Genomic DNA, 21,545 nt, shown 5'->3' with positions numbered 1-21,545 from the left:
TATATATATATATATATATATATATATATATATATACCCAAGTCTATGCTTAACCTTACGTGTACATTAATCGACTTCCTTTTACACATTCAAGTTTAGCCGTGGTGTCATTGCCACACATTTTCGTTCAGTAGCAAGAACAATTGATCAAATATCCTGATATTGTGTGCAGAGGGAAGAGTCATGGCCATCTCCATGTGTTCTACACCAACACATTCACTTGGAAGTCTAAATACACTGTGCCACAGACAATGGAACAAAAAAAGACAAGCCAACCAGCTGTGTAATATTCAAGTATTTCTGAACAGATGGCTAAAAAATACATCTTTGGAGTGTGAGAAGTTAATAAACTGTGTGAAATTTTACATTTTCACATATTGTTTGTCAAACATATACAATAGCTGGGGACTACTTCGTTTTTTTATTTTTAATCCCAGGTAACATAAAAGCTGAACCTGATAATCATTGACCCTAGCAATTTTTAGGGAAACAAAACTCTGTAATTTAATTTGAAAAAACTGGTATGTGCTCTGCGATAACATAATTTGCCTATCTAAATGTAGTCCATGCTAATTTTTACTTTTAAAGTTACAGAAATCGATTTGTTCCATACGTTTCCAAAACTATGTAACAGTCCTTGAGGAGAAAATAGGCAAATGGAAAATATTATAGATTTTTTTTTCATCCTTGAAAAACAAAATAAAAAAACCTGAGCCAGACAAGTATGACCAGGATAACCAACACCTTGAGGACATACAAAAAGCGCAATAACTTTCAAAAAGGTTACATCTGAGGTTACAGAGAATAAAACAGGTACCCCGAATTAAATAAATACAATCCCAAACACTCTGCCATTTTTCAAATCTTATTGGTTACTTGCGATAAAGTAAAAACATGGAAGGAAAGAAAAATGGAATATTTAAAAGATATTTGAGCTCACTCTATCTCAATATAAAAGATTTTATACAAATAAGAAAGAACAAGACAGAACTTTCGTGCCAACATTCAATATACTGGTTTATCAAGCTCTGTGAGTATTCAATGGATACTTCTGCGTCCAGGGCCTAAAACCAAGCAAAAACATTTGAGAAAATCTATCACAATACAATAAATACTTTTACTGGCTCAAAAAAACGATGCATAACTGAAATACAGGCAAAACATCTAATTGCAATTATTGTCGTTTCATATTATATATAGATTTTTTAAACAATAAAGCTCTTATTTTAGAATAAATGACTTCAATTTTTAGATGATTCTATTTTATTGGCAGAACATTTATAAACTGTTTTCATTATAAACCTGGGAAAATGCCTTTTCAAATACACAGCAAACTGCTCCAAAATACTGAAAACACAGTTTCCATAAACTGCTCACATGAATTTTATAATCATACTGAACCATATTGCTTTCTCAGCTATTATTACAATTAAGAATACAAACCATTAGTTACATATACTAAACAATGCCAATTTAGTTTTAGGCCCTGGTTCAATCCTGTAGGAGTTGATCGAGGTAAATATGAGACTGATTGATGATCAAGGTTGGTTTCCATGCTCAAATGCACCAAAGACGACTCACTGACTATATAACCTCCATATGCCGTGATATCAGAACTTGAGATGAATGAGAACAAACCGTACCATTTGTATATTAAACTATTTATGGCAGATCATCAAAAATTCAACCTTCAGAACAAACCTTTCTTTTCTTATATCATTTCACAGTGCATATCATGTCAGTAGGAATGAAAGTAAAGCAAAGGGACACTACAATCATTTCAGTATTTGTTTTGGATCGTGACTATTTGATATGGATTTCTCATTATTGGCCCTGAAAATGCACCCAAAGTTTTGTTATTGCACAAGACACATGGAAATACCAGTGACAGAAAATGAAAAGTGTGGTGTGAGACAGAAATAATCTTACTATTAAAAAAAAAAATAATAATGATAAAATCCTGGATAAAACAACATTTCTCCACACCTACCAATGATGGTCCGTTTCTGTTCTATTTATAATTTATTTCCATTCATCTCCTCTTTTGTTAACCCCCAAACATGCATCCAACTGGCTACCAGTAACACAGCTGACATCGTTTCCCATATTTGTGGTCCACGAAAATCCATGCTTGAGTTTGAGTCCAAGGTTAAAGTTCAGAGACCATATGATATTCAAAAAAGTGCTTCTATAGGTCAGTAGGACTTCTTCCCTCTTGGAGTTCGAGAAAGTTCATATTAACAGGTATCATCTGTGGGGGAAAATACATATTTTTAAATACATTTACAATCCATTTACACAAAGGTTTTAATCTACCGCAAATGTCAACAAAGAGTGTGTTCACTGGTTTTTGTTTCATTACAACAAACTCTGGTGTGATTTTAATTTTTATTATTTTTTTTATCTATCTATACATACACTACCTGACAAAAGTCTTGTCGCCCATTCAACAGCAAATAAAAAATTTGACGTCTAGTTGATCATTTGGAATCAGAATTAATGCTTAACAGAAATAATGTACAGTATAAAATATAAAGTCATGGTGCAGCGGAAAAATAATTAATATCGTGTATGACTCCCAGCTTGGAGGAAAGCATCCATACATCTCTGCAATGACTCAAATTACGTATTAATAAAGTCATCTGGAATGGCAAAAAAAGCGTTCTAGCAGGACTCCCAGAGTTCATCAAGATTCTTTGGATTCATCTTTATAGCCTCCTCTATCTTACCCCAGACATTCTCAATAATGTTCATCCCTGGTGACTGGGTTGGCCAATCCTGGAGCACCTTGACCTTCTTTGCTTTCAGAAACTTTGATGTGGAGGCTGAAGTATGAGAAGGAGTGCTATCTTGCTGAATAATTTGCCCTCTCCTGTGGTTTGTAATGTAATGGGGAGCACAATGTAATCTTGATAACTTAAGTTGTCGATGTTGCCATCAACTCTGCAGATCTCTTGCACTCCCCATACTGAATGTAACCCCAAACTATAATATTTCCTTCACCAAACTTGACTGATTTCTGTAAGAATATTGGCTCCATGCAGGTTCCAATAGGTCTTCTGCAGTATTTGATGATTCAACAGATGATTCATCAGAAAAATCTACCTTCTCTTTTTCAAATGATCAACTAGAAGTCAAGTTACTATTTGTTGCTCCTACAACTGGGATTGACGACAAGACTTTTGTCAGGTATTGTTCTTTGTAATAATTTATTACACCTCATCTGGGGGTTAATCAAACAAGCCGCTTAAAGAGAAATCTTTGTCTGTTTTTAAAATCTGTAGCTTTTTGACTTAAAGAATGCATCAATGACCAAAGACATCTAAACGAAGCACAGACATTTATTGTAAACCCGAACTTTATGGTAAATCTTGTGGCAATATGAACTGTGCACAAGCTTGTTCGACCCTCAAATACCAGTTTAATTGACTGGTTTGATCACTTTGTACTTCACCTGTACAGCGTTGGCTTACACCCTGCTCACACTGTGCAATTTCAGCCACAATTTGGTTGTCTGAGTTAAATTTGGGAAATTCTAAAATATTGCTGAAATCCTAATCTTAAAATCTGTGGTTTTTTCATTGCTTTGACCGGTTCACCAACAGCTGCTTAATAGCCGTCTTGACCAGATTTTCCCTCCACTGAAGTTCTGGCAGTGTCAAAAGACTTCAGACACTTTCCTGCAATGTGACTTCAGCTCGTCAAACAAAGAACCAATAAGAGGATCACTTGGAAAAGGTGGGCCTAGAGTGCAGTTTGTTTGGACTATGCCTTGTGTGAGTACACCTTTAAATAAACCACACCTAAATGACAGATCCCTCAAGTATGTTTTTTATTTTTTCTTGTCATTTTCAATGCTGCTCTTTATATACATTTCACAACTGATAAAAAAAAAAACAATCAAACATACACGCATACAAAAAGCACATTGAGCAAACAGCATTGTTTTAGATGTTTAGTAAGTTCCATCTCAAAACATGATAAAGTATTTTTTTGTTGTTGTTTTGTTTCTTTCGGTTAAATGTTAAAAATGAACATTATGCAAACTAAGACCAAATTATATATAACAACAGAACCAAACGGAAAGTGTAAAAATACTGTAATAAAACAAATTCTTACCATGATACCACCATTTTGTCTTCTTTGGATTTTTATTACACGTTCGTACATAAAATGAATTATCAGGAGGCCGTCTCTGTAAAAAACAAAATACATAATATAAATATATAAATACAGTCATTCAGCAATGAAGGAAGCATTCAGTTAATCACAAGTAGAAGTAACAACCATTTATATTATATTATAAAAACTCTTATGATTTTTTTTTTTAATTTTGTCAAGCAATGCTGAAAACAATACATCACAATTTCTATATGATTTTAAGCAGCACAACTGTTTTTAGTTGGGTGTAACGCATTCCACAGTATTATGTTACTGTATTCTAATGACTTTTTTGGGGAATGCAGCAATGTACTGAACTACTTTTTAAATTTTTGTAATTTGATTAGTTACCAAAGTCAATATAATTGCATTACTTGCGTTACAAATATAGATTTTAGAAAAAAAAAAAAAAAAAAAAAAACATTCTTTTTTGTAAATCATGTTTTCCCTTGCAACGTCAGTTAATGGACATTTGCTTTTAAATTGCTGAAGAACGCGAGCTGAAATGCAGTTAATGTCCAGTCTCTAAAGAACTTTTAACTCGACTAGCAACTTGTTCAAGCACTTGAACAGAAAGCATTCTAGGACAATACTTGTTAATTTACTCAATACCCGTTTCACTCACATATTCCAGATTTCACGTATTCAACATTTGACATTTGTCAATAGTTAAAGGTATCCAGTTTTCTTCAAAATGTCTTCTTTTGTGATCAATAGATTAAAAAAAGACAAACAGATTTGAAACAAGAAAAGATAAAGTAAATGTTGAGAGAATTTTAAGTTTTGGAGCTATCTCTTTAAATCTTTTTAATTCCTCAAGCTGCTGTGTTAATCCCATTGTAATGCTTATTAGTAAATATTAAATTACTGAAAGAGCTGCAGTTTATTTTCGATATTTTATATGTATTATATATGTTTTTAAAGGTAATTTCAAATTAAAGTTATTAGTAATCTGATTACTTTTTACATGAAGTACTTAGTAATGTAATTAAATTACAATTTTCCTGTAGTAGTCCGTAATTTATAATTTATTTTTTTAACATACTTACCCAACACTGTTGATAACGTGAAACCTGTCTAGATCACCAAATAAGCACATTAGAAGAATAAAGACTGGAGTGTTTATGCTAAACAAGCAGATTAATTTGTAATATTTTATTGCTTTTACTATATATTTATATTTTTAGGATTTTTTTTAACAAGCACCACAGTTTTAAAAAATACATTCCAACTAATAATAACAATTATAGCCATGAAAGACTGTTAAACCACTTTTGATCAGATTTATTTATTTATTTTTAAATAGACATTTTTATTTTGTACCCTTTTTACGTTTTGTAAATAAAATGTCAGATGTTGCTCTCTAAATTCGAACAGATTGTGAATTAAGTCAGTGTTTAGACACATTTAGGCAAGAACTATAATAAGTAAGCCATAGACAGATAAAGGCTTCAGATTTTGCTGTGGAACACTGTTAATGTCTTACTATTGTCATTAATGAACAAACATTTGTGTCCCATATTATAACCTACATTTGGCTTTTTTTCACATTATTGCATTAACTAAATTCACCCATACTTCATAATCCAAAGATACAATAACAAAGTTACAAAATGCCATTAGATCGCAAACATCCTCAACAAAACACCCACCTTCTCTTTGCAGCTGGACAGCATGCTAATAATGCTAAGACAAACAGACTGGACAGAAAGGGCTGGTGACCAGTCCTCCGTTAAGATGGACAGGCAGATGTGGCCATTGCTATATACGTGGGGATGGACAGGTATATTGTCTCCTGTGAACATTACCTGCCAAAACACAACAGAAACACAGAATCTCAGTTAAATAAATATGGTGAACTATAAATGAGTGTTAAAAAACATGAAACTGAATGATAACAATCGTCAAGCAATTCCAGGAATTCCAAATGAGCATATATTTGACTTTCAAAACAACCATAAAACATTGTTAATATGCCTTTAAATGCATTACTTTCACCTACGAATCTTATTAAATACACCTACATGCTACTTTATTAGCATTGTAGTGATTTAATCTGCAATGTATTCTTCCTGACTGTGTTATTTAATTCTTCAAATTTAATTTAAAGCTTGACGAAACATTTTAGGAAGATGTATATATATATATATATATATATATATATATATATATATATATATATATATATATATATATATATATATATATATATATATATATATATATATATATATGAATCTAATAGTTTGACAAGACACACAAAAATGGCACCTTTTCCTTAAAATATTCAGTTTGAAATGGTTATAAAGATTTAAATTCTATCCCCTAATAGAAAGGTAAGCTTGTAATTGAACAGAAGTAGCTTTTATTTATTTATTGTTATAAAATAGGAAAAATAAGTGGACAACTAAAAAAATATAGTGCACCTAAAAACAGTTTAAGTGAGAACTGTATTCATCGACTCAAAAATGAAACAATTCAGTTGACTCAAATATGATTTAAACTCTAAATTTGCAGTCGAAATTAAAACTGCTTCTCTTTGTTTATTTTAGAACCTCACAGCTCCAATCCCAATCCACTTTCATTGTATGAAAAAGAGCAGCGTGGACATTCTTTTAAACGCCTTTTTTTGTGTTCTACAGAACAAAGTCAGTAATATGGATTTGGAGCAGCACACGGGATGAGTAAATGATGACAGAAATGTAACTCTGAGGTGCACTATCCCTTTAAATCTAAAGCCAGTACTTAGGCCTCACAATTGGCATGAGGCCGCTAGATTAGAAGCTGGACACAAAAACAGACATCTGAATGAGAAGCTGGCGCCACACGCGGATGATCATGACCAAGAGCATAACAAAATACCGACAGGGTCTCACTTATGTTTAAATGCACTTAATACTCAAAAACAAGACCACTTTAGCAACAAAAAAGTTGTCTGGTCCTTTTAATCTTAAGAGCTGCCCTTTTTAATCTGAACTAAAAGTCCTTTGACTAAGAATACACACACTTTTTACCAGCTGATGATGAAATTTATAAATATGCCTGTCTGTCATCACATTCATAAAGTCATCCTGTTCTTATCCCTAAAAGCCTTGGTGGTGTGTGAGAGTGTTATCTAATTTAGTCTATGTCGCTATCCTATTTATGGCGGGTCTGATATGTAAATAGATCTAAGGTAATCCCCTCAAATGTGGAACATAAATTTGCTTTCATTAAATTAAAAATGAATATTTTTTTGTTGTTGTACTATTAATGTTCAGTTGAAGGAACTCAAAATAATTTCCTCACATAATTAAACCAACACAATCCAATAGAAAATGCTTCATGGTTAAAGTGCTTTTACATGAGGGAGGATCTTCTCCAAGAATCAAAAATGTGTGTGTCATCCTGGAGTGACCAATTCTGTAACGGGTAAAACAATCTAATTCCACCAATTTGGAATATATATAAAGTTTATTTTACTGACATTAAGGCTAATTTCATAAAGTTTGTTTTTTGTGCGCAGATCTCATTCTCTTTGCCATTTATTATTCATGTATGAACAAATCATTGGTTTTAGATCCAAAGGAGGTACTGGACAAATTTTGGGCTTTGTTCCTGGCATCATGCCATGAGTTAATGGTCCAGAAAATTGAGCACCCCTCCAACCATGGGTCTCCTTCCTTCCATCAAGTGCCATCCCTGGTTATGTATACGATCTATTATAGATTCCTTAAGCTAAACTACACTTTTAGACTCACTGGCTGTTTTCACATTCATTTCTGCTGAGTAAAAGGCTTAATCCACATGAAGTAAAAATGTCCAGAGCTTATCTTTATCAGCAAAAATTTGATTCATGATTTCGATACGATATCATTTAGAAATAATTTTTTGTGTTAGTTAACTGGAAGACCAGTGACTAGATTTACATGGACATCAGTAATCAAATTATTTGACTTATTATTATTATTATTATTAATTAGATTAAGACAATAAGACAGTACTGACAATAATAAGATTAAGGCGTTTACATGAGTTACTTTTTGAATATTCCTTTCATGATCCTGTTTTAGATGTTACAGCACATAATTCGATTAATGTCCTAGCGTTTCATAGTTTCATGTAACTTCGGGTGTTCCATTTTTAATTTGTCGACTTTAACTGCAGTTTGGCACTTTCACGTACATTCGGGAACATTTCATGCATTCTCCCTTTGAAAAACGAGATTTTGAATGCAACTAGGAACTGCTGGAAGAATGTTGTTTTAAATGGAAGTTCATACAGCATGCTGAATGGATTAAAAAAAAAAAGCTCTGTATTTCACAATGCAGGTGTCTGTGGTCTGCACTGACTCAGTAGGTGCAAAGAGTGTAAAACAGCCGTGTGTGTGGACTATCCTGTCGCAAAACACGGTGAAAAGTCCTACATGATGGTAATAGTTCGATTAAGGTGTTTACATGTCTGTACTGCACTTCAATAATGCAACTAAAATTGACATATTCCACGTCTTAATTCGATTTCTCTTTAGTTTGATTATGCCCTTAATCAGATTAAATAAATCAAAAATCGTTGTTTACATGGTAGACTCTTAATCAGAGCATTGTCTTAATTGCACTAAAATTGATAATTGGCTCCTTTCTGCAGACCAACAATGTTTTTGAAGCGTTTCAGTCAGGTTTCAGAGCTCATCACAGTACAGAAACTGCATTAGTGAAAATAACCAAGGATTTACTCCTAGCTGCTGACCAAGGGTGCATCTCGCTATTAGTTCTACTCGATCTTAGTGCGGCATTTGACACCATTGACCATGGTATCCTTATTAATCGCTTAAAGTCTACAGGTGTCCAGGGACATGCCCTACAATGGTTTAAGTCATACTTATCTGACCGTTACCAGTTTGTGAATATTAATGGACAGCCTTCACAAATCGGCCCAGTAAAATACGGGGTGCCTCAAGGATCAGTTTTAGGCCCTTTGCTGTTTACAATATACATGCTACCCCTGGGAGACATTATTAGAAGACATGGGATCAGCTTTCACTGCTATGCAGATAATACTCAATTATATATTTCAACTAAACCTGACGAGACGTCTAATCTGTCCAAGCTAACTGAGTGTATTAAAGATGTTAAAGACTGGATGACCAACAATTATCTTCTCTTAAACTCAGACAAAACAGAATTATTACTTATTGGGCCAAAATCCTGTACACAGCAGATCTCACAACTCGACCTACAATTAGAGGGATACAAAGTTAGCGTTAGCTCTACTATAAAAGATCTGGGTGTCATATTAGACAGTAATTTAACTTTTAAAAATCATATATCCCATGTCACAAAAACTGCTTTCTTTCATCTGAGAAATATCGCTAAGTTACGAAGTATGCAATCCATCTCAGATGCAGAAAAGCTAGTCCATGCTTTTATGACTTCTAGGCTGGACTACTGTAATGCACTGTTTGCTGGCTGCCCAGCATCCTCTATTAACAAACTTCAATTAGTACAAAATGCAGCTGCCAGAGTTCTTACCAGGTCTAGAAAATTTGATCACATCACCCCAATTTTATCCTCCTTACACTGGCTGCCTGTTAAATTTCGTATTGAATTTAAAATATTGCTTCTTACCTACAAAGCTTTAAATAATCTAGCTCCTGTTTATCTAACCAATCTTCTGTCTCGCTACAATCAAACTCGCTCTTTAAGGTCTCAAAACTTAGGGCTTCTGGTAGTACCTAGAATAGCAAAGTCGAGTAAAGGAGGTCGAGCCTTCTCATTTATAGCTCCTAAACTCTGGAATAGCCTTCCTGATAACGTCCGAGGCTCAGACACACTCTCCCAATTCAAAACTAGATTAAAGACCTATCTGTTCAGTAAAGCATATACTTAGTGCACCACTTGGGGGCTTCCACACAGATTATGCATCTTGTTGATATACACTGTGAACATCAGCTACGCTAATTATTTTCTTTATTCTCCATTTCCACCTGGGGATACTCTTCCCGAAGCCCTCAGACTATGCAGAGCCACTGATTCGATCCAAGACCAACGACGAGATGATCCCAAGGTTTTTATATCCTGGACCTGGCCGAATCCTGAGCAGCTACTGTGATGGTCATGGAGGAGTGAAGAACATGAGACTGATTCCTGTGACGCTCCAGAGACAGACGAGTCTTCGCTGAGGCCAGCTTCCAGCCTCCGCCACTGAGGCTACAGCTCTGCACAAGACGTTTGGCCAGCGGAGAAATTAAAATGGTCGTGCCCAACTGAGCCTGGTTTCTCTCAAGGTTTTTTTTCTTCACTTCCACCTTTAGTGAAGTTTTTTTCCCTCTCCGCTGTCGCCACTGGCTTGCATATTTCGGGATCTGTAGAGCTGCGCATCGTTGGATTTGCTCTTCAGTATTTGGACTCTCAGTAGTGATTATTAAACCACACTGAACTAAACTAAACTGAACTGAACTTAAACACTACAAACTGAACTACACTGTTCCTATTTACTGTGACCTTTTATGTGAAGCTGCTTTGACACAATCTACATTGTATAAGCGCTATACAAATAAAGGTGAATTGAATTGAATTGGTGTCTATGTAAACATTCTCACTGTGAGCAACCACGCAAATTACTAACTACAAATAGTCCCATGACAGGTTAATCAAGTCAGAAACAATATTACCTTTATCAAAAACTTTCAAAATGCATTTCATTTAAATAAATCATGCTAATTTAAACTAAAGTTAGCATTACATTAAGTTAATTAAACTGAATATGCACAACTGGTGTTTTTCAGCCAATGACAAACTTCCGGTGAAAGCTTAATGTGACTATTTTCAATTTCACAAGGTTGCCTTTACAACATCAATGCTGGAATGAAATTACATTATATTAAGTTAAATAAACTTAGTTGTTTAAGTGTAAAACGAGTTGAAAGACTAGCTAGCGCCATCAATAGCAACATGCAGAAACTCCATTGAAAATACTGGTGTAAAACAAACTGTAATATTTTAAAGATATGGTGGGGGGAAATTTAATTAAATGCAGTGCTTCTTGTTCAGTCTGAGACCCACTTCATATCATATATCTAACAAGCAGCGAAAATCACAGATTTTTAAAGAAATCAGACCTTAAACATGGCAATTTTGTAATGGAAAGAGAGTTCACCAGAAGCCCTGGGGCTGGCTGGCTGAAAAGTAAAAGTCTGTGTGCATATAGCCCATTAAAAAAAATCTTGAAATGTTGATTTGGCAAAAATCTGTAGTTAGCAGTTGACACATTGAAAGTAACACTAAAATTATTTGTAAAAAAAAAATTCACATTTCACAACTGCTAAAATCTATTATTGATAATAAATGTCTAGCCCAATAAATCTGCTGTTGCATATAGTGAAAATTTCTAGCTCCTGACAACATGACAAATTACCTTTTTTTTTCTCATTTGTGCAGTTATTTGAACAAAGATGACTGCTAGATGTATAAAATGAGTCTAATATATAGCATTTAGGCTTACCTGAGGCGAGTCAAAGGGATAACGACTACTAAATTTAAAAAGAAGCTGGAATTTTTCCCCTTCATAAACAGTACCAGAGGCTCCTTCCATGTCCACAATCCATCTGTAACAGAAGACAGAGAGACATTCATGAGCATGGCAGTTTGACTGACTATGGCCACCATCACACTACACCAGTGTACTACATGTGAAAAAGCTTTGTGTTTTTGAAAAGGTTTGCCTGCAGATGGCAAAGCTGTCCTGTTGACACTTATCTACATTAAGAACTGGAAATGCTGTAATATGCAGGCCAGTAGATGTCACTCAATATCTCGAACGCCTGAAAAAATCCTGTAGTCTGCCATTGTCGATTTGGTTAAAGGGATAGTTCACCTAAAAATTACAATTTACAAACAATCTTTAGTGATTCCAAACTGGTTTGAGTTTTTGTTATTTGAACAAAGAAACATTTTTTATAATACATTTATAATGTAAAAAAAAGATTCCAAATAAAAGCTTTTTTAATCAAAGAATCCTAAAAGCAAAATGTATCACAATTATCATGATACTTTGAACAGATTTACAGTATTTTTCATCAAATAAATGCAATTAACAAATCTTACTGTTTCCAAAAAATATATTTTCAAGAATGTAGTAACTATTGACTTCCATAGTAGGAAAAACAAATACTATGGATGTCAAAGGTTTTCAACATGTCAAAATATCTTTTTTTGTGTTCAACAGAAAATAGAAACTCAAAGAACCTTGTGATAAGCAAAGGGTGCGTTAATGACAATTTTAAATTGACAGTGAACTATCCCTTTAAATGGCTCCAGTTTCCCATCTTTCCTTTAAAGACATGTGCTATAGGAGAATTGGGTAAGCTAAATTATCCATAGTGTACGTGTGTGATGGGTGTTTCCCAGTGATGGGTTGCAGCTGGAAGAGCATCCGCTTCGTAAAAGATATGCTTGATAAGCTGGTGGTTCATTCCATTGTGGCGACCACCAGATTACTAAAGGGACTAAGCTGAAAAGAAAATTAATGAGTAAATATCCCTTTAAATGTTATCTAAACAAAGAAAAAATGACTTCTTCCTGACAGAAATATCACTGATCAATTTATAGCCGTTTTGGTTACTGCAAACCAATGGAGAGCAATTTGGCAAGCTGTAATTTCTAGTAACCCAACAGTTTTCAGATGAGTGAGAACAGACAGAGAACTAAAGGGTGCAGGGATTTTCCTGACTCAGCAGAAACACTCAAACGTGTCATTATGTGCTCATGTGTGTCCTTCCAAAGGCTTTTGCACTGAGATTACTGGCATACAATGCCTGATATCACTGGAGGAAACATCTGGCACAGAGGGCAACACAAAGTTGGTTAGATGAATAACCTTCAGTTTTGGTGAACAGAAATGTGCAAAATATAAAGGTAATAAATACAATTTGTCTCAAAGTCAAGTTTGCCTAAAATGAAACTGAATTTGAGCCATTCCAGGGTTATGGATGTGGCATTTGAGGTAAAAACTCAAAACATAAAATCACAGAGAAAGCATATGTTAACATTATATTGAAACATCTGTTTATATTTTACACAGAGGGATCAGAAAAATATCAATATGTAAACATTATTTATATTTTAAATTAGAAAAATAAACAAGAGTTATGCATGTGACCAAAAAACTAGGGAGTTTGCAGTATACAACATACTTTGTATAAATTCTGTGAATTAAACTGCACAAACAAAAAGGAAAAAAAAAAGTGCTAATCAAAAGGATAAGAGTAGGCCCACTGTAGAACAAAAATGACTGATTTTGTTTTATTTAACATTTTTGCATCTATGAGGAAAAGGTTTGTTATGGATGTGGCATTTCTCTGTTATGGATGTGACTGATGTTAAATTGGCACTTGTGTGACTTTGGTAAATCCAATATAATTGTTTTAAAACACTGACAGAGACATTTTACAGTACTGGAAAATACAAACCTACACACAAAACCTTAAGGTTTTGCTATTTTGGTGAAAATGGTAAAGGTTTTTCATGGCAAGGAGAGAGAGAGAGAGAGAGAGAGAGAGAGAGAGAGAGAGAGAGAGAGAGAGAGAGAGAGAGAGAGAGAGAGAGAGAGAGAGAGAGAGAGAGAGAGAGAGAGAGAGAGAGAGAGAGAGAGAGAGAGAGAGAGAGAGAGAGAGAGAGAGAGAAAAGAGAGAGAGAGAGAGAGAGAAAAAGAGAGAGAGAGAGAGAGAGATGGCAAGGAGAGAGAGAGAGAATGGTTAATGTAAATTCATGTATCTTATTTAAATAATCTAGACTTTTTATTATTATAATTGTTATATTTATCAAATATATTATCTGTTTGTTTGTTGTTGTTTTTTGTCATTTTTGTCTTATTTACTGTATTATTATAATTTTTAACTTTTATTATTAATGATTTTAGTATACTGCATACTTTAAGTGCTTTGGCAATACTATATTGAATGTCATGCCAATAAAGCAACTTGAACTTGAGAGAGAGAGAGAGAGAGAGAGAGAGAGAGAGAGAGAGAGAGAGAGAGAGAGAGAGACAGAGACAGAGAGAGAGACAGAGACAGAGAGAGCAACAATCAAATGTTGTTTGCACCTTGTAGTGACACCGCCATCTTTATTTTTACTAATTTACTGCATGCTGAATGTGACCAAGCTTACCAGGAAACACTCAGCACCATCATTACAAAGCACCATCATTACACTACAAAGAAATTACTTTTATTCAACTAAACTGTTGGGTAAACCTAAACGGACTGTATTGGTTTCTGATGCAGGATCAACTGTATCCTGCACAAACCATATAACAAAAAAAGTTTTAAACCTTCATCCGCACATACGTAATCTAATTCTACCTTTGCTAGATGTCATAAACACCAACAAACAAAGAGTTCATTGATAATTAGTGAAACTTTCTCATAAAGCGTTATTCATACAGTTTAACACAATTCATTCAAGAAACCACAACACAAATCCATTAAGTTACCGTAATTAAGTGGACTGAACATAAAAACAATTAACAATCTCCCCAAAAATCTCTGCCTTGAGATTTTGACGAAGCCATGACAAGTCTAATGCTGAGTTCAGACTGCATGATTTTAGTCCCGATTTGGACTCACAGACAGGTTGAGGAGGAAAAAAAAAAAACAGGCAGAAATCACACGCAAATCTTTTTTTTGTTCAAGTGAGTAACCATCACACAGTGTGAACTATCAAAGACGAGATCTGAGAGAATCGCAGATGAGTCGCAGACACCCGGAAGATATTTGGTGTGCTAAATATATGGACCTGTCTTTGATTAAAAATCATGCAATGTGAAATGTGTTCTGATTGAAAATAACATCAGTGATTACGTTCAGCCAATGAGAGGGCAGCATCCACTAGTATGGGTATCTGCAGGCCAGTGGGAGGTTGGGGGAAAAGTTAAAAGGGCTTTTTTTCAGTCTATTTGGACCCATGAAATCGAGAAAAAACTAGTGTAAATTTGGCAGGAGCACCCGTATCTGTTTGATGTGTCATCTGAGCAATACCACAACTGGGTCGAAAAAGAAAAAAGTTTGAGAGAATTTGCTAATTTCCTTCGAAAGCCTGGTGAGCAAAATAAGTACATTTTGTACTGCACTAAAGGCTTCTTTCTCATTATGTAGATAATAAAAAAAGATATACTATATGAATTGTGTTGTGCACATGTGACTTCTTGTGTGTTTGGTTGTGAGACGTAGTTTGTGGACTGAGACAAAGTTGTCTGCAATTCTTCCTATTGTAAAGATATGCAGTGTGAAACCCCCTGCTGTCGATCCATCCTGCAGTATAAACACAGCTCCGACAGAACGATACCCCAGAGAGTCATGCAGTGTGAAAACATCTGTGATACGACTACTATAAAATTCGTGCAGTCTGAACTCTGCATAAGTTAGTTTAACAGTCTTGTTTTTGTATTATTATTATTATTATTGAAAGTATCAGGTACATATCAGCCGGATCTCACAAGGAAACATAACTACTTTACATGCTGCCAGATAAGTTGCTAATTCGTACGAATTCATATGATTTAATTTGTTCAAAATATAAAACTTTTAAGAGAAGGACCAAACCACTGCCTTTAATCCAACCGTCATTGCAAAATATGCACACAAAAAAGTTCCTTTTGCCACTAGCTCAAAGAATTGTAAATTTCTAGTAAGAATTGTGCAAACACACCAAAAAGCATCTCCTTCAGCCAATAGTTATTGGAACTATGAAAAAATGTATCTTGTGCAAAAACCTCTATTGTTGTCAAATCTTGTTAAATGACATTTTCAGTAGAATTTACTTTAAATGTGGAAATTATTTATTTATTTATTAAATTATTAAGATGATGATTGTCTTCCATCTAAACACAAGCTCTGTTTTTGGATTGTGTGTGCCAGGAAAACCTGCAAAAACCTCCATAAACCTGCCAATCTTTAATAAATAAATAAATAAATAAATAAATAAATACAGTAGACATATGTAATTAATAGCTGTATTTTTGACATTTGTGGTGCAAAGAAGCATTTTAATTTGCTATATTAATATCTGATCAACTGCTAACTAAAAACTCTTGCAACATACCATCGTCAGATAAAGAGACGTTTACAGTGTCATTTTCCTGCCAGAGCATTATCATATATTTACAGCATCAGTTTGTTTTCAGAAGAGAATGTTCCAGAGAACGAGCGGAAATATTGCTGGACCATCAGTGCTGCGTCGGCACAAGAGCTCACATTTCTGCCTTATAGCTTCTACAAAGCAGTACTACTTCACAAAGGGAGAATATATATACTAGCAGTGTGTATATGTATATTTAGGTAAAAACTAATTGATAATGATATTTAAATGCATCATAAAACAAGGTTTGTTTTGGCTGCCCTTCTATCAAACATTCCTGACTAACCTACTTGACAGTGAACCACAAAACTTGATGGGCAACAATGAACACAAAGACCAATTAGTCAGGATAAACACGTCTGGCAAGTTGCTAAAACTCATACCTGACATTTCTTTTTGTTTGTGAAAATGCCCATGTACACAAGGTAGCTAAATTTAGTTGTCAGTTCATCTTTTGGGCCAAGCCTCCACTTGGTATTAACTGATCACAAATGACCAGAAAAAATACCAACCTACCTGGCATTAACACATTTTCAAATGAGACTCCAGTAACCACTTGTTCAGATTTTGTTTTAGGCTTTTTCTTATTTTGTTACGTTTTTGTTTATAGGACTACTCAACGTGACGGCTATTGACGACTGAATGCACGACGACTCCATGTTAAAAGGCTTATTTTAAACAATGTGAATGCAAGAGAATAAAAAGGATGTGAATGTCAACTATGATTTTGATTATAATCTGTGTGTTTTGGTCAAATGCAATAAAGTATGAATACCTTGTTAGTGCACCAAACTCATCAGTTGGAGGATACCATAATGGAAGCTGTGTTTTCATTGTGTGCCATGATAACAGATGGAATGTTGACGTATAACTGCTGACTGAATGCTGACGACTGATAGAGCAAAAAGCACTAAATCATCTATGACAACTTGTGAAAAAGAACACAATGTTGCAGGCAAAGGAAAGGAGTAAATGTGGCTAACAACAACTTTTCTGAACTTTACAATACTATTCTTCCAATCAACTCACACTTTTGTCACTGGCAGTTCCTATTTTGCTGGGTGGATTAGGCCTTAATTTAAAGTGAACTAATTTATTTCCCCAAAATGGCACTCTTACAACTAAAATTGCTCCCAATTCTTGTGATGCAAACATGCAAAAAGTGGTTACTTTTGCCACTAATGAAGTAGAGTTCCTCCTTTGTAAAATCCCCTTACCAAAAATCATTCCAAGTTACAGTGTGGTACCAAACACAACAAAAAGCATGTCCTTCAGGCAGTAGTTCTCAGAACTATGACAAAGTTTCTCTTGTGCAAAAAACCTCTAATGTTGCCAGATCTTTTTTAAAATAGCAAAAGTCCTGTGGTGCAAGCATGACAAAAAGCACATAATTTTGCTATTAGTTCTACTAAGAATTCTGAAAGAGTTCCTGTGGTGCAAAAGCCCCTAATAAATAAAATCATTCCTAGTTACACTTTTGCGAACACAGCAAAATACATGTCCTTCAGCCAATAGGAACTATGAAAACGTTTCTCTTGTGCAAAAACCTATATGGTTGCCAGATTTAAAAAAAAAACATCAAATAAAAAACAATTGGCATTTCTATATCTAAAAGTGTTGGTAATTTCTGCGGTGCAAACAAGACAAATCATTTTGCCATTAAATCCAAGAACTGTGAACGAGTCCAAACGCCCCTTATAAATAAAATAATTCCAAGTTACAATTTTGTGGGAACACCAAAATGCATGTCCTTCCGTCTATAATTCTAGGAAAATTTCTTCTTGTGAAAAAAAGGCTATTGTTGGCAAATCTTGTTTAAAAACAGCAAATAACAAAAAAAAAACAAAAACAATGGCATTCCTATATCTAAAATTGTTGCCAAGTCAAAAAGCAGATAGTTTTGACATTAATTCTAAAAATGGTGAAAAAGTTCCTCTGGTGCAAAATCACTTTATAACTAAAACTAGGGCGGCACAATATATCATTACAGCATCGATATTGCAGTGTGCGAATCCACATTAGTCACATCGCAAGACTTCAAGTGTGAGGCAACGTTCCAAAAATAAACAAAGCACCTCTGTAAGGTTAACCCTATGACCATAACAAGGTTTCTGTAATATTACTCTGGTCAAAAACAGTGGAGATTACAGAACAATGTTGTGGTCGGCATAGAATCAATCATCATAATACTGAAAGTAAAAGAAGTTCTGTGGACTTATTTACTCATGTATTTAAGTGCAGTTGTCACTCAACAAAGATAAGTGTTACGGAAAAAAATTGTCTAAATCTACATTACATGTCAACAATACCAATCAGAGTTACATTAAATAAATAAGAATCACATTTAAAACTCTCGGCTATTAAAGTTTCACTGGAAACTGAGTTATATGTCAATCATTTATTCTTATTTACGGCTACATAAAAACACATACGAGACCCACCACTGAGCACGCTATTATACTGACTTCAAAATAGGTCTAAGCAATCTTTCATGAACAATGTGATGCCCTTTTATTGTCTTGTGACTTTCATTCTCATAAAACACTGCTGGATATTTCTTATCACGAACAAGCGCATGCACGGGCCAGAAAGAGGTCAGTGTGGTTTGTTACAGTAATACTACCCTCTGCAGCTGACAACTTTAATTTTTGATAAGCCTGAGCAGACATACTATACATCAGGCAGAGAGCGGCCTTACAGATGATCATAAAAAGGAGAAGTTTGGTTTATAACATGCCCGCAATGATTTGGATATTACCAGGCCTGACGTGACAGCACTACTGGTATAAATATCCTTTGAAAAAACAAAGTCATGCAGAATTTCCAAATGTTTCCCCTGTGACATTCAGTAAAAAAGGACAGAGTCTGTTAATAAGTACACTGTGATCACACACTCGGGTATAAGATTAAAGAAGAGTCAGGAAGTGACGGTCTTACTGTGTGATGGTGTTTTGTACGCTCTTCTCGTTTAGGGTCATTCCAGGGGGTGGATCATTCTGCAAGGCTAGCAGCTCTTTCTGTAACCTTTTCTGTTGGGAAATAGAGAGAAAGTATTGAACATAGAAAAAGGGAAAAGATAAGAGGTGAAAAAAATAGAAAAATAATTACTGCATTCGACAGATTAATTTTCTGATGTTGTACAGAAAAATATTTTGATTAAAAAAATTTATCGATTCTTATTATTAACAATTAATTAATATCATTATAAAAATATTACACACTCTGCAAAGTAATACTTCTAGTAATTATATATATATATATATATATATATATATATATATATATATATATATATATATATATATATATATATATATATATATATTATTTATTTTTTTATTTATTTATGTTTTTTTATATTTCCCAAATGATGTTTAACAATAAAAGGTTAACAGCATGTCTGATAATATTTTTTTTTCTTCTGGAGAAAGTCTTATTTGTTTTATTTCAGCTAGAGTAAAAGCAGTTTTTAATTTTTAAAAACCATTTTAAGGACAAAATTATTAGCCCCTTTAAGCTATTTTTATTTCGTTAGTCTACAGAACAAACTATTGTTATACAATAGCTTGCCTAAATACTCTAACCTGCCAATTACTCTAATTACTCTAACCTGTAACTCAAAATATTACTTTTTATATAAAAAAAATATACACACATATAATGTTTGTGTCTGCTTGTATATTAGCGTATGTGTATATATATATATATATATATATATATATATATATATATATATATATATATATATATATATATATATATATATATATATAAGTGTCTGCATTTTATATATATATATATATATATATATATATATATAAAATGCAGACACTTATATATATATATATATATATATATATATATATATATATATATATATATATATATATATATATATAAGTGTCTGCATTTTATATATATATATATATATATATATATATATATATATATATATATATATATATATATATATATATATATATATATTAGTGTCTGCATTATATATATATATATATATATATATATATATATATAAAGATAAAAAATGAATTTATGCAGAAACAATTTTCTGCCAGTTCTGCCAATAAAAATTAGCGAAAATCACCATGTAAAATGAATGAATGAATAAATAAATAAATAGAAACACTAAATATGACAATTTTAAGAATAAACAATAACTGAAAAAGTATTTATAAGAGCGGTTATCTACAAAAGAATCAGTTTTTAGTTGTTACTGTGTGTCTGTCCATGTAAACATATTATATATGTTTCTTTATCATTACTATATTTTTAAATATACAAAATTACCTGTATATTTTTAATTGAGAGCTGTTATCAACAAACGTAGCTATATTTTTGTTTAATCCAAATTTTATATAAAAACATAAAACAGCGAGTCTAATAATAAATTAAGTCAAGTTAAAAGAAAACAACTTCAAACGTCCTGTACTATCATAAATAACCTTGCAAGACTGCACAAAAATAATCAGACATTCTGATATCAGGATATCAAGCAATTCACAAACTACATTTACGATACTTATAGTAATTAAAACCTCGTTAATTCTCTCATTAGGTGGCCTGTGTTTGAGGGAAAGCAGTAGTTTATGTGCGTCCTGCTCGCCAGCTGTTGCTTTTAAAGCACCGATAATTCTCACCCTGACAGATCAGGAGCAGCGAGGAGGACAAGTTATGAATTCAGAACTAACAAAGCAATATTCGACCCCCTTTTTTGGCATATCCGACAAACAGCACTTACATAAGCAGAAACGACAGACTCGACACCCGAACAAGGAGTGATTGATAGATTAAACAGAGCTGGATGTCAGCTGTGTTCTTACCTGCATCGACGCCATGATGGATCCCCCTGCATCAGTGGCGCACAGTAACGCAGGGCGACTGACGTCAGCGTCACGTGACACACGAGCCCTTCTGTGCTCTGATAAAGACACGCTCCTACCCCAGATCACTTGTTTGACTGTTAATTAATCGCAGTTATACTAAGTAATAAATGTATGTTATTTTATTACGACAGAAGACACAATTTAAGATATATATATATATATATATAACATATAATGTTAAATACAACATTAATATTATATTTAAAAATATATCACAGTTTATTAATAATAACAATATATTATTAATTAATAATATCAGTTTGAAAATGTACCCTACCAGACAAAAGTCTTGTCGGCGATCCCAGTTATAAGAGCAACAAATTACTTGACTTCTAATTGATCATTTGGAAAAGGTTTCTCATGAATCATC

At 33.6% G+C, this 21,545-nt stretch overlaps 1 protein-coding gene across 1 annotated transcript; it reads right to left on the bottom strand.

Annotated features, from left to right (window-relative positions):
• Positions 1-41: 41 nt before the first annotated feature.
• On the bottom strand, positions 42-21,149 carry ube2wb (ubiquitin conjugating enzyme E2 Wb). Its single transcript, XM_056451079.1, has 6 exons — positions 21,113-21,149; positions 19,209-19,300; positions 11,641-11,743; positions 5,814-5,969; positions 4,120-4,195; positions 42-2,251 (listed from the first exon to the last, which is right to left on the bottom strand). The coding sequence occupies exons 1-6, from the start codon at positions 21,125-21,127 to the stop codon at positions 2,238-2,240; spliced, it is 456 nt and encodes a 151-aa protein (XP_056307054.1). The 5' UTR covers positions 21,128-21,149; the 3' UTR covers positions 42-2,237.
• Positions 21,150-21,545: the final 396 nt, after the last annotated feature.

This window comes from Danio aesculapii, chromosome 24, assembly GCF_903798145.1.
Source record: "Danio aesculapii chromosome 24, fDanAes4.1, whole genome shotgun sequence".
Taxonomy (NCBI): domain Eukaryota; kingdom Metazoa; phylum Chordata; class Actinopteri; order Cypriniformes; family Danionidae; genus Danio; species Danio aesculapii.
Note: the sequence above shows the minus strand (reverse complement) of the source record. Positions and strands in the feature narration are given on the sequence as shown.

Bases quoted from the DNA above. Each gene is read 5' to 3' on its own strand.
- ube2wb (XM_056451079.1), bottom strand. The intron at 11,744-19,208 runs GTAAGACCGTCA...CTTCTGTTACAG, and splicing joins GTACAAAACACCATCACACA to ATGGATTGTGGACATGGAAG. The intron at 4,196-5,813 runs GTGGGTGTTTTG...TGTTTTTTACAG, and splicing joins TGTCCAGCTGCAAAGAGAAG to AGACGGCCTCCTGATAATTC.